The following is a 14,567-nucleotide window of genomic DNA, read 5'->3' on the forward strand; positions in this document are numbered from 1 at the left end:
TGTTTTCCTTTGGCTCTGTTTTAATTATCCTCTGCAATTCATCTTCACAAAAACATCAGTATGAACATAGAGCTTCTAGAATTGTATGGATTCTTAACAAGAATAGGGAAGAAAAGATTTCCTATTCCATCAGGCTGCCTAATAAACCTCTTAAACATTGGCAGTCATGAAGGATCATCATATTGTGTAGATTACAACTCTTCCCTCACAGTCCCATCCTCCCATTGACCTCTTAACAACTCCTCCTCCTTGTAGCTGAAATCTCTGCATTACCTTTTTGAGTGAGTTAGAACTTGAGAGGGTAACATATCGTTGCAACACCTGAATGTTTCTATAATTCCCCTTTTATTGGTGTAGGCATCACTCCTCATTGATATTGAGATAGCCACGTTTTCTTTATTAGCTATTCCCGTTACACCATCAGCATAGTTTAGGATGGGTGTGAAAGGGATTAGACACTTCAATTTTGAAGGGACGTGTAGGCCTGCTTTATTGCAAGGAACAATTTTTTCTCCTTTAACTATCAATTCTTCCTGGTTTTCACTCTTTAAAGATGCGCCAGTGAAAAGGTTTCTAATCTAATCTCAGGAGTGGCCCTTCATGTGTGTTAATGGTGAAACAACTACAAAGGGAAGCTGAAAGGCCAGGATCCTTAGCCAAGAAAGAGCTATGCATCCACCGATAATCTATAAAATCACTCAGGGCTTTTATTAGTAGCATATTACAAAATAAAAGTGTGAATGTAGTCCACGTAAAAATGAAGACCCTTATAGATAGCACTGGTTTGAAGCAGGCACAGTCTGAGCAGGCACTGGGCAAGATTTTTCACATAACTTTCCCAGTGCACCTCAGCTCTGATTTGCAACATTCCTCCTAATCTAGGCATCTTTAGAGCAAAATCCACCGGTTCTAATGGTTTGTACATTGGGTTTTTTAATCAAATGAACACTCCTTGTTTTTGCACACTTGCCTGTTCCAGAAGTCAGGGTTTCTGGCTCCTACCCCTATTTATACACCACAGTACCTGCAGTAGTTTTTCTAATGACAAAAACTAAATCCTTATAATTTAACTCCTGAGCAGGCGTCTCGCTGGCTATTCCATCCTCTCCCTGTGGGTTTGCCTTTTAAGTAGGAAAAAGTTATGGTTAGGAAAATGTTAGGAAAACTGATACTACCATATGTAGGTCCTTTCTTATAGGGACCATTTAAAAAATCTGGCTGTAAGGACAAAAACACTTGCCTTGCCTGCCTGCGAGTGAAAACTTTTGCTTTATTTTTGTCACAAGCACTAGCATTCGTTCCTAGCAATCATAACATCCTCATTCCTCTCTGCTGCAAAAACCCGGGGTCTTCTCTCTGAAAAGCAGTCAATCTTTTTTACACTGCTCTGTCTTCAGTGATTCTAACTTTATAGCAGCCATTGACAGAATATTTGTTTTGTGTTTCACCTCTACTCCCTGGGACTTTCTTGTGGCAATTTACAGTGGAGGTTTCTGTAAGAGAGTTGAATTCTTTCCTTTCAGAATGGGCAGAATGAGTGTTTCAAATTTGTACACCATCAGATAGAAAAGAAACAGGTCCACTCACTTAAAAATGAGAGTGAAGAGCTTATAAGGTGTAGCAGATAAGGTTATGGGGCCAAGCTCTGCTCACCTTATTCACACAAGTAAATCTCATTTCAGTCAAACCATTTTGCTTGCATGAATAGGGTCACCAGGATTTAGTCCATAATACTCAGTAATCAGTTTCTTTGTTTCTGCCTTTACAGAGGGATGTAGTGGAGGTCTCACAGTCTTGGGTCAGTTTTCCAAGGATGATGGTGAAGGACCTAGGTCAGAGTCAAATTAAGGTGACTTTAGACCTAAAGATTCTACTTTAGGCCCATACATTGCCCCAGGTCCCAGAGTCTTGTGATTACATCTAAATAGGAGCTCTCAGTTCAAAAGAAAAAAAAAAGTCTGTAATTGAACTTACGACATGAAGTAAAAATGTGCCACAGCTGTAATGGGTGCAGCAACATCTGCAGACAGCCTGAATCGTAGCTCTAGGAGATGTGAACTGTCTCATTCATTTCTATGCTCTGTTAACACTCGGAGCCAGTGCACGTGGCAGCCCTGGCAACCCCACCTCAGAAAAGGACTCTGTGTGTGCACAGGCCCAGCCCACTTACCAACCCACCCAACAGATGCACCCTGGCAATTGGGGTGGGGGGTCCTGCTACCACAACCCGCTTTTCCTGGAAGGAGAGGAGACCCCTGCTGACACCGTGGCTATTCCTGAGTGGGGGGGAAAGGTGGGGTGCCACTATTCCTGCGGGGAGAAAGCAGCCCCCTGTTGCTGCCGCTACCTCTCAAGGAGGGGATCCTTCTGCCACTACCACTCCCAGGGAGGGTGAGCCTGTTGCCTGGGGGCTGGGAGTGGCAGAGCCATGTAAGGCCCTGTGTACTAGGGCACCAGATTGCCTCAATTTGGCCTTGAGCTAGGTTATATATAGATAATGATGTAACTGTTTATATAAAGGTTAGATTAGTTTACAGCAGACATAGAACCATATCTAGATTACATATATCAGTGGGTGTTAAAGAAAGTGTATCATCTTGTAGTTAAAGTATTGGAGTCCTGGGCTCTGCTACAGGCTTCCTGTGCGATCTTAGTCAAATCATTTAAAATCCCCCCTGTGCCTCAATTCCGCATCTGTAAAATGGGGATAATTGGTACTTTTTTCTCTCTGTGTTTTAACTGTTCAGTTTGTGACCGCTTTGAGGCAGGGACTAACTCTTACAATGTGTATGCACAGGGTGTAGCACAACAGGGCCCCAGTATCCGTTTAGGCCACTTAGCACAGTTGTGATGCAAACAATAATAAATCAAATGACAAGTAGCAGTAGACTAGGAAATTTAATCATTGTGGGGGATGCTTTGGAGACTATTTTATGGGACAGAATATTTTCTGGAATGCACAGATTGGTTATTGGCAGCCAGCCTGGATTCCTATTCAAGAGGCCCCACTTAGCTGATCAGCAGCAGTTCTGTGGGGGCTGGCTTGGTGAAAGAATTGGGGAGTGAGGCTGCAGGGAGCCTGAGTGACTATGAACACTGACTTTCCTTGCTCTCTCCTTGCTGAGCTGCACCACATGTCTGCCACTTCTCCCAAAGCAGCAACCCTTTGATCTGCAGCTGGGAAGAAGCCTACTCCGCTTCCAGCCCCATCCTAGTGAATGGACTTCAGTGCATCCCTTTCCCTGCTTCCAGGGCACTGAGGAACAGATAAAGAGCATGTTCCTTCCCAATGGCCTGCCAAAGGCACTGTTGAGAGGATAGCAAAGATGGGTTGTATTAAACATTCAGAGCTGGCTACTGCTTGCCTTCAGCCTTCTTCCCAGCAGCCACACTTGCCTGTATTGCTCCCCAAAGCCAGGTCAGATCCCACTGACCAGTTACCTCAGCCTGGTGAGAGAACCCCAGCACAGTTCATGCTGCCATGTGCCATGGAGAAGAGAGGGTGAACGTGCTACTCTTTTGCTGCTGATCTTAGTGCTGATGATGATCTTAGCGCTGCTGCTCTTGGAAACAGCAGTCTGTTATTTTTCCAGCAGCCTCTGCGATCCTTGTGCACACCCTTCAGACCTTGCCTTCTGCTAATGACACAGGAAGCTACCTGCATAGCTAGAGGGAAAGGAAAGAGGAAGTGGTCAGATGCACCAAAAGGAGCTAAATTACTACTTAAAAAATAAATAAACCAAGAAACTCAATCACAGTGAGCCTCATTATTCTATTTAAAAATAAAAAGACAAATCAGTGAGTGGATAAGCGCAGCTGCACTCTAAAGGAAGTCAGAGTCAAAGTTTATTTAGAAAGCTATTATATAATAGTCAAATATATAATGGTCAAACTGGACAGTCTCTACGTAAAAGAATAAATGGACACAAATCAGACATCAAGAATTGTAACATTCAAAAACCAGTCGGAGAACACTTCAATCTCTCTGGTCACTCGATTACAGACCTAAAAGGTGCAATTCTTCAACAAAAAAACTTCAAAAACAGACTCCAATGAGAGACTGCTGAATTGGAATTAATTTGCAAACTGGATACAATTAATTTAGGCTTGAATAGAGACTGGAAGTGGATGGGTCATTACACAAAGTAAAACTATTTCTCCATGTTTATTTCCCCCCACACACACACTGTTCCTCAGACGTTCTTGTCAACTGCTGGAAATGGCCCACCTTGATTATCACTACCAAAGGTTTTCTCCCCTCCCTCCCCCCCCACTACTCTCCTGCTGGTATTAGCTCATCTTAAGTAATCACTCTCCTTACAGTGTGTATGGTAACACCCATTGTTTCATGTTCTCTATGTATATAAATCTCCCCACTGTATTTTCCACTGAATGCAACCGATGAAGTGAGCTGTAGCTCACAAAAGCTTATGCTCAAATAAATTTGTTAGTCTCTAAGGTGCCACAAGTACTCCTTTTCTTTTTGCGAATACAGACTAAAACGGCTGCTACTCTGAAACTATTATATAAAGCTTATCACTTATTTATTTATCCATGGGGGGGGGGGTAGGGCAGGGGGAGAGTCTGCTGATTGGTGGTGGGGAAAAGTAAATGTATTTCCTGAGGAGGTAGTCATCCTGGGAGATCTCACTCTGAAATTAAAGTGGCTATGTGGAAAAGAGATAAAAGGATTCAGACTTGTAAGCCAAGGTGATTGTAAGAAAGTAATTGTCATGCTGCGGTTAAGAAGCCAGAACTACATAGGTGGTCCCAATAGTGATATTAGGATTCAGGACCTGATTCCCCACTCCCTTGCACCATGGGGAAGTCATTTACACCTGGGCAAAGTGGGCGTGAAACACTACCAGATGAGAATTCACTGCTAACCTACACTGATGATAGCGTACACCCCCTTTGCACAGGGATCAGTTACTACACTAAGGGTATGTCTTCACTACCCGCTGGATCGGAGGGCAGCGATTGATCCAGCAGGGATCGACTTATCGTGTCTAGTCTAGATGCGATAAATCGACCCCTAAGCACTCTCCCATCAACTCCTGTACTCCAGCACTGTGAGAGGCGCAGGCAGAGTCGACGGGGGAGCGGCAGCAGTCAACTCACTGTGGTGGAGACACCACAGTAAGTCGATCTAAGTATGTCAACTTCAGTTACGTTATTCACCTTTAAATGGTTTAGGTTTATCTTAGCTGCTCAGTAGCAGGGCATATAGCAGCCACATAGGAGCAAATTTGCACTCAAACTTCCCCTTCCTATCACTACCAGGGCATCCTACTACAGAGAGATCTGTGGAGACTCCAGGAATAGGCCCTAGTTAATCAAGGGGTTTAGGCATGTAATTAAGCAAGGGGCTAGGCATGAGACTACTCACATGCTTAAAGTGAGGCATGGGCTTAAGTACTTTGTACAAAATCTGGGCCATAGGGCACAACCCGTTTTACATCACAGTAATTTGCAGTGACACTTAAATGAATTCCAAACACATTTATCCAGCTCTGGAGCTGAGATAAGGCAAGTGGGAAACAACAAGAGCAGGAAAATGCAATTTCTTTCCACCCTAAGCTGCATGAGAAGAAAATGATACTGGGAGAACGGAAGGACCAAGACAAGCCTGTCCTGGGGTGAAATGGAGGAAAAGTCAGAGTAAGCATAAAGATAACATTCATATATAGATTATCCCTTTCAGTGCTTGTTTCTTACAAACACCAGATGGTGAGGGTGTGATATCCAAGAGCAAGTTACTGCATTAAGATAAATCAGTTCAAGTGCAATTTAAATGGGTTTAAATTAGTCTTTATTAGGGATTTGCCCCAATGTAACTGGATAGATTGTTAGCTTTACGAGTATAAGGATTCTATTGTAGAACATTTCACAGGTGCAACAGTTACTGCCACCAAGGCTGCCAGTATTTTCCCTGATACTTCCTTTCTCTCTCAACCTAGTCTGAGACTGCATTTAAAATGACACTAATCCATTCAATAATTTAAAACAGTACAGTTGCATTTTCCCTGAACAATAGCGTGCTGTTTGTTTTCAGCCTGCCCACTCTTCTAATTAATCCCCCGGTTACACTTTTATTCAGAGGAATAGGTAAATGTTTTAACTGTGCTGAATCAATATTTGTATACAGTGTAGTTACGAAACTGATTCAAAACCTTTGTTGCTGAGTGTGTCTTTTCTATGCCCAGGATCTGGGTGTTTGTGTGATGCTTCAGATATCCTGGGAGAGATATGCGGGTTGCTATTAAGGTGGAAGATAAATGTCATAGAAGGGGTTGAATCTCCTGGTTGTGTTTCGTTCCATCTGTCAGGTACCTAGATTTTTCATTGTGGGGGGCGTTGTCTTTTTCCTTCTCTGTTACTTTCCCGAGTGTATTTATCCTGCACAGAGCATATTGTGCTAAATCTTCTGTATTGGGTTACTATGGGAGCTGGCTGACTTTTTTCCAGCACTGGGACTCTACAGCAGAAAAAAAGGATAGAGGTTTGGCTGCTAGAGTAAATGGAAACTTCTCCTCATCTATGTGCTCTCTACCAAACGGAGGTAAATGGCCTCTAGTAAATCTCATGATGTTTACAGCTCCTTTCAGTCTCACATAAGTCACAATGGAAGGATTCATACTTCAATGTCAAGTGTGTCAGCCATGCCAAACCATCACCATCACATATGTAAACACTTGAATTTTCCCTCTGCTTCCTAAAATTGCACATCTGTGTTCCATGTAAATAAGGAAGCCTGGGATTCCCTGTTTCTCAAATAGTGTCCTTGTTCTCATTTCCCAGAACATGCTATGTTAATTGCTTTGCTACGAGCAGATCTGGGTCATCACTTGAAAATGAAGTTGTTATAAAATGGCCGTGTTGTCAGATGGCACAAATGGCATAGCTAATCAAATCTACTCCAGTGTTTTCATGGCAATAGGGAATTATTGCCATGCCATTAAATGAAAATCTTATAAATGCTTAATGTAGTGCAGGCGGTACGCTGCTGTAATGACAGGTTCCAGAGTCCTAACTCAGTGATGCAACAGAGATTATATCCTCTAAAACTGGCATTTCCTTGACATGTGTCTCAGAAATATTTTGCAGACAATTTGTTTGGAGCCAAAACTATCTAATTTCTGATAAACCTGCTTTCAGATAATAATGTTTGGGCTCACCAGTACGTCAGCAGTGTCTAGCCTTTCAAATTCTTTAGGGGGCAGTTATCTTAGGAATGTTTGTTTTACATGTTTTCGATAGGAGCTGTTGCAAATCCTTGCCCAGAGCATGGCTGTATTAATTATGACAAATTATATTGCCTACTGCAATATTTCAGTAGTTTGCCAAAAAGAAACTTCAAAACAGTAAATGAGTAAGTCTGGGATACGTTTTGTTCATTCAACCTAATGAATTTGAAATTTTGCACCATCTCGATCCAAGATAGAATACAAGATGGTCCTAGATACGGCTAGACGCCAGTTAAGTGTGGATGTATAATTTTGCAGTAGTTATCTGTTTATAATAATATACTGTGGGGTTGGGTATTTTAGTTTCTAAACTTTGGGCCTAATTTTCAGAAGTGCTGAGCCCCCAGCTCTGACTGAAATCAAAAGGAACTGCAGGTGCTCAGCCCCTCTGAAAATCAGGCTCTTTTTAGAGTTGGGCAAATATGGTATTGGCAAAGCCATTCAAACATCATTGAAAATTAGGGACTGAATGTCACATGCAGGTAGGAACCTGGCTTTCACCGGTTCCATTCTGCTTAGGCAAGTCACCCCTCATCTCCCAGTTAGACGAACCCTTAGATTGGGAGAAGAGGACACCATCCCTCACCCTGTTTGGCACTCCTTCCTTGGCCCCCAAGTGAGGGCAAAGATAAACACACCTCACTGTGGCCTCTGTCAGAGTGAGGTGTGTGGAAACTCATAGCCACCAACATGCCATGTTACCACCAAATTTGGGAAACCACAAACTTTTTTAGAAAAGGGTTCAAGTCGCTCCCCCAGCCTTTAACTGCACAGTTTTAACTATCCCTAATTGTTTCATGGTTTTAAAAAGATATCTAGGCACCTTTGAATTGTGAAGGGGCAAATAATACCATCCATATATAGCTAATTGGAGTGGTGGGTAAGATTCCTTATGCTTGGTAATGTGAAGAAAAAGAACTCAAAACAACATAGACTGACTTCAACACAGATTGCAGGTGCCAAACGTGTTTCACCTGTTGCAGTCTTGTACTTGAAAAAAAACCCTTTTGTTTTGTCCCTTTTACTGACCTGTGTCCCACATTCTACTCAAGCTATGTTGTTTCCATTTATGCTGTGGTACATCACCCCTGGCATGACATAATACAACACAGTGCCACAAAAAGCCATTTGCTAAGCAAATGTGGGCAAAATTTTCAAAGCAGTCTTTGGAAGTCTAGCCACTTGCTTGCCCTTTTAATATAACTCTGCATATCTATAGCTCCTTCTGTTCAGGGATCTCAAAGTGCTTTACAACCATGAATGAACACTCCTATGAGGTGGGGAGGTCTATGGGACTCATTAACTTAAAACATTACAAGCTGCTTTGAAAGTTTTCTCATTATTTACTGAAATTACAAAGGATTGTTAAAACAGGTTATTAACCTCAGTGAATTTGGCAAGAAATGTGTATGTAACCTAAATCTTTTCAGCTAGTAAGGAGATTGAAGCAGCTCTACAGTATTTGCAGACTACCACTGGGAGTGTTCAGATGGGTTGTTATGTAATCCTGGCATGTTGATCGTACAGCAGTGAGTGTCTTGATGTCTCAGATCACCTAGTCTGATAAAGGGAAAGCAGAAATGACTGATACATTATGCCCTTTCTGCTGTTGCTTTTTACAGACTAAGAAGAAGCCAGGACAGAATGAATTTAATGAGTTAATTCTATATGCTTGAGATCAAACTTAAGCCCACACTGCTTGGTGCAGAAATTGACTGTCAAAAGGGATAGATACTCTGGTATCTAAAAAATGACAAACTGAAATAAACATCCTTAGAAGAAAATGGTTAACAAACTGTGCTAATCATTCAGTTTATAAATAAATCAGTTAATTACAGTCTCTTTCTCTTTCCCCCCCCACCACCTTCCCTACCTGCACCCCTCTTTCTATTTCCATCTGGACTGCTTTTATCTCTTTCATCATTTAAAGATGCTCCAGTGGATTTGATCGCCACCGGCAAGATTGGGTAGACAGTGGCTGCCCTGAAGAGGTAAGAAGGTGCTTTACAACTTTGATATGACCACCAAAGGCAATTTGCAGTTATTATTAGGACCTTACCAGATTCATGGTCCATTTTGGTCAATTTCACGGTCATAGGATTTTTAAAATAATAAATTTCATGATTTGAGCTATTAAAATCTAAAATTTCATGGTGTTGTAATTGCAGTGGTCCTGACCCAAAAAGGAGTTGTGGGGGGGGGGGTCACAAGGTTATTTTAGGGGGTGTTACGATGCTGCTACATCCTTACTTCTGCACTGCTGCTGGCGGTGGTGCTGCCTTCAGAGCTGGGAAGCTGGAGAGGGGCAGGTGCTGGCCAGGAGCCCAGCTCTGAAGGCAGAACCACCGCCAGCAGCAGTGCAGGAGCAAGGATGGCCTGGTATGGCATTGCCACCCTTACTTCTGCACTTCGGACTGCAGAGCTGGGCCCTCAGTCAGCAGCCACCACTCTCCAGCCGCCCAGCTCTGAAGGCAGCAGCGCAGAAGTAAAGGACAGCATGGTACGGTATTGTCAACCTTACTTCTGCGCTGCTGCTGATGGGGCGTCGCCTTTAGAACTGCTGCCCGGCCACTCTCCAACCACCCAGCTCTGAAGGCAGTACAGAAGTAAGAGTGGCAATATCACAACCTCCCTAAAATAACTTTGTGACCCCTTGCAACTCCCGTTTGGTCAGGACCCCCAATTTGAGAAACATTGAAAATTTCTTCCTCATAAAATCTGTGTAGTAGAGGGTAAAAGCACCCAAAAGACCAAATTTTATAGGGGCAGATCAGATGTAATGGTCCATGATGTATTTTTTTGGCTATGAATTTGGTAGGGCCCTAGTTATTATGCCTCTGATTACATTCTGCAGATTATTAAGCAACATTTTTCAAGGCCAAGTGCATGCTACAATTATCCATATACATTACGTAAAAATTGAGTAGGTTGTATTAAAGAAACATTAGATTGAGCAATAGTCATTATTATCTGAAGGTATAAAACGAGCATAATATGAATTTTTTATTTCCATGAAAATATGGTAAACCCAAAAATTAATGCAACAAAAAGGCTAATGCTAAACTTCTGACCCTGCATTGATTGGTGTAGCACTAAGATTCTCATCAGAATGATGGCAGAGGCTGGGCTGTAGTTGCCAACTGCCGTTGAGCCTTCCTTGCCTTTGCTCATCTCCATTTTAGTTGGATGAAAAGAGATCCTTGACAGACTCTGCAAGAATAGCTCTAGCTAAAGATACAGCCCAAGCATTTTGGTTGTGAATTCTGGCCAAGCCTTTAGCATTAAGTACAGATTTTGTTGTTACTCATTTTTAAAGACTTGATACATTCAGTTCTCCTGTAAAAAAAAGAAAGCAACAATAGATATCTGACATGAGGGAGGGTGGGCGGCGATCCTGGGACTGCTGCTGACTACAGGAGATGCAGCCAGAGGGTAAGAAGGCCCAGAGCAGGTCATTTTCAAGTCACATTCATTAGTATCTTACATTATGTTGGTCCTTTCCCAGTGGCCTCATTGTACAAGTTTTTTTCATGTGAGGATTTGTGGTCAAATGAACTAATTCATCTAACAGACTTTGATTCTCTCAAAGGCTGATAAAGAGCAATTACTTTCTCTTTTTCAGCACTAAGGGCCAAATTCTGTCTTCAGATACAACAGCTCAGCCCCATTGACAGGATATGGCAGGGTATAATTAAAGGCAAAATATGTCCCCAAGTGTCTGTTTAGAAGAGCATGCTCGATTTTAGTCTCAATAATTGAGTCCAATGCATACACTGATATGAGCCCATTGTGGTGGGGGTATTTTTTGTTGGAGTTCTTCCTCTTATACAGCCCTAACTGCAAAGTAATACTGCATGATTAGGTACAATAATTACATCCTAGCTGGTTGTTATAAAGGCTTGTAGCTTCAGCTTTGCAATTTGCAAACTGAAAGTCTAGTCATGGGGTTGCCCTCAGAGTTTTAGTGCTCAGAGAGGTAACTTTCTGAGAACATGCAATTAAGGCTACAGGTAAATCTATCACTGTGGGGCGGAACCTCACAGAATGGTCTCAGATTGAAGGATACTGATGGCCACAGGCCTGTGTTGTGAGTCACACAGTGTGACCACACGCTACGAGGACCTCTGGGAGGCATTTTGCCTCAGCCATATACAATGCCTTCCTGAGCTCTGGGGAATGCTGGTAGACCCTGGCTGCTTGGGCAGAATGTGTCCACAGCTCTTCTCTGCACCCATCCAGTTCTGCTAGCTAGCGACCTCTCTCCTCTTTGCCGAGATCTGTACTAGCAAGGCTTGCATTCCCAGAGCACAAGGCCTCTTTCAGTGAGCTGCAAAGGGAGGAGAGAAGAGATACTCATGCCCCCTCCCTCCCTGGGGCACCTATAGAGGATGCACTCTTTCTGGCCCTATATATTTAGATATACACATAATACCTGACCTACTTATCAAAAATATTACCAACATGGTATTGAATTTGAATGAGTTACTGTGTTTTGTGACTGAGAGCAAACTTATATTTGGCATCTCCTGGGGATTTTTTTCTATTTAAATATATAATATTAACATAAGGGCTTGGGTTGGGTTTTTGTAGGTGCGGATGGAAGGTGGTGGAAGGGTTGTTTGTTTTGGGGATAGTATTAGGGTGTTGTTGTTTTTTTCATTTAATTTCCTAGTTTGCACTTATGAAAGAAAGGGTAGAGGGAAGAGAGGACAAGAAAATAACCATGCATGTCAAAAGTGAAACAATACACACTTGTTTTTGAAGTTCACATTTCACTGAGATGAACACACTGCCAGGAAGCAGAGTTCACAACTCTCTGAACTGGATGATGTATGTCGGGTGTGAGGCGGGGGTAGTTCATATATTTGCTGCTGTTGGCTGGAAATATTTTTCTGCAAAACTGTGTTATAGATGCACTGCAAAGAAAACAAAACAAAAAAGGTTTTAATCTTTACTCCTACTGAATATATAAATGTCACCTTCAGTTAAAAATGTATACATGTGTATGTGTGTGTATACATATGCACATATTCACATATGTGATTTATTATATAAAAATAAAAAGTAAAGTTCACTATTTATATGTAAAGCTATTTTATATATATCATTATTATTGTCTTTGGTAATTTCCAAGGAAAATGTAATTAATTATAAATTACAATTAACTACACCTTATTTTCTGTGCTATACCATATTTTCTGTATTTTTATTTTACCCAGACATGTATCTGCTCTGACATGTTTTATGGCACCCAGAAAAAAAGATTGATTGAGGTGTGCATTCCAACTACAATAGCAAAAAGAACAACCCCCTCCCAAAACATAACTTCCTAGTGATGAATTTAGACGTTAAAACTTTGTGGCAGTAATAATATACATTTGGTATTCAGAGCCTTCACAGCTTTGTCATCAGCAGGTTAGGCACTGCCAATTTTCCAGTTCAATTGAATACCTGTCATTCTACTGAAACCTGTGCAGAGTATTTTACCTTAAAAATAAATAAATAAACTCTCCAAATATTCCTTGATTTAGTTTCCATTTTCATTCTTTCTGGCTTGGCAGTTTGTCCATACTCCAACTTTTAGTTTAGTGACAAATGGTCTCCACTGAAAACTAATTTTCTTCTGGCTTGTTTTTGGTGTTTCTCAATAGTCGAAAGATAAGGTCTGTGAGAAGAATGTGGACACAACTGAGAAGCCCCCCCATACCACCACTTCCCTCCAGCCAACTACCACGAGGTTCAGAGTTTTAACCACCACCAGAGGAGCCACTACATCCCACCTGCCAACCAGCCTGCCCACAGAAGGTGGCTTACCATGAAATGCTTTAGTCCATAATACAAAGTTGTCTTAGTTACAATGTAAAAGAGAAAACAAATCTTTTGATCTTTTAAGTTTGTGGGGGGGAGGAGGCAGGAGTATTTGTTTGTTTTGTTTGTTTGTTTGTTTTTGTTTTTTGGAGGGAGAAGACTTAGCATGGAGCAAATATCTGAAGGCCTTTGAATGTTTCCAAAACAAGAAGCTTGGATAGTGATGAAAACCAAAGCCCTAATTTTTCTTCTTAGACCAATGACACAAACCCTGTGTCTTCAAACAGCCCTGCCTCAGCTTCTTAATTCTAACTGCTACATCCTGGCTGCCACTACTGCTGTCTTGGCCTTTGTCTCTGCAGAGACTGCCAATTCTCTGCTCCCACTATGTTCAGTTGGAATTATTTGTATTACAGTAACGCCTAGAGGTCCCAGCAGGGTTGAAGGCTTTATTGTGCGAGGTGGTGTACAGACATACGGTTAAAGACAGTCAACATTTCAAAGAATTTACAATTATGAAGCTTAGGAGGTTATTGGTGCTCGTCGGAAAAATCAGGTCTTATGGGCCCGAAGCAAAGCCCATGGAAGTCAATGGAGAGACTTGCATTATTGACTTCAGAGAGCTTTGGAACAGGTCCTGAGGGTCCAATGTTGGCCACCTGAAAACAGAGACACTCAAAATTAAAGATTTCTTTTGAAATTTGGCACTAACCTTTTGCGCCAGTACTGACTACACTATTCTTTTCCAGAAAGACCCTTTTCTTTAGGGTCCCAATGCAAAGTAACAGGATTGAGAGATAATGTGGGAACTCACATTTGTAGCTGTTCCTCTGATTTCAGAGCTTAAACCTTGCCATCCTGCAGATAAGATATTCTAGCCTCCTGCATCTGGTAGAAGTTCAGCTGGATTGAAAAGCTACCTAAAATGAATCAAGTAGCAACTATAAAATATCATGGCAACTCTTCTTCTAGCAGAATTGCCTGTTAATATATGGGAAGCTGTACAGTGTGGTCAGAATTTTTTAATAGATTCTGGCAGGAACATTTCTAGCTTCTAAGATATTCAAGTGTTAAGCCTAAAACTGAAGATGTTACAAGGTGGGAGTCTATTGATGAAAAGGACTGGCTTCCATTGCAGCAAAGCAGCAAGAAAAGTTTAGAAGCTGACACTGCAGGATTTGTAGCTTTATTCTTGAATGCTCATTTGCTAATAATGCCCCAGATATTTGGCTCATCAAATATACAAGTAATAAAAGAAATCTGGAAATATATAGAGACTTTGAAATGGGTATATTTTTCCAATGATTTCTTATGGGAACAGTTAATAATTGTTTTGTTTTTTTTTACTGTCAGCTGCTACCTGAGTCCTAAATATGTCATGTGACCTACAGAGTCAGTCATACAAATAATCATACTTATATTACATAGGTAAAGGTGGTAAAGGTGCTTTTAAAAGCTATGGGCTAGATCCTCATCCCTTTATTCATTTTGAATTCTATCTTACTCCACTGA

General features: G+C 41.6%; 1 protein-coding gene across 2 annotated transcripts in view; it reads left to right on the forward strand.

Moving 5' to 3' along the window:
* PLXDC2 (plexin domain containing 2) overlaps positions 1–14,567 on the forward strand; it is a 418,561-nt gene that overhangs the window by 349,116 nt on the left and 54,878 nt on the right. For both annotated transcript variants that reach the window (XM_073334185.1, XM_073334184.1), the window contains exons 10-11: positions 9,178–9,238; positions 12,899–13,052. In XM_073334185.1, the coding sequence (XP_073190286.1) occupies positions 9,178–9,238; positions 12,899–13,052 (215 nt within the window). The remainder of the gene's footprint in view (positions 1–9,177; positions 9,239–12,898; positions 13,053–14,567) is intronic.

This window comes from Lepidochelys kempii, chromosome 2 (assembly GCF_965140285.1).
Source record: "Lepidochelys kempii isolate rLepKem1 chromosome 2, rLepKem1.hap1, whole genome shotgun sequence".
Classification (NCBI taxonomy): Eukaryota; Metazoa; Chordata; order Testudines; family Cheloniidae; genus Lepidochelys; species Lepidochelys kempii.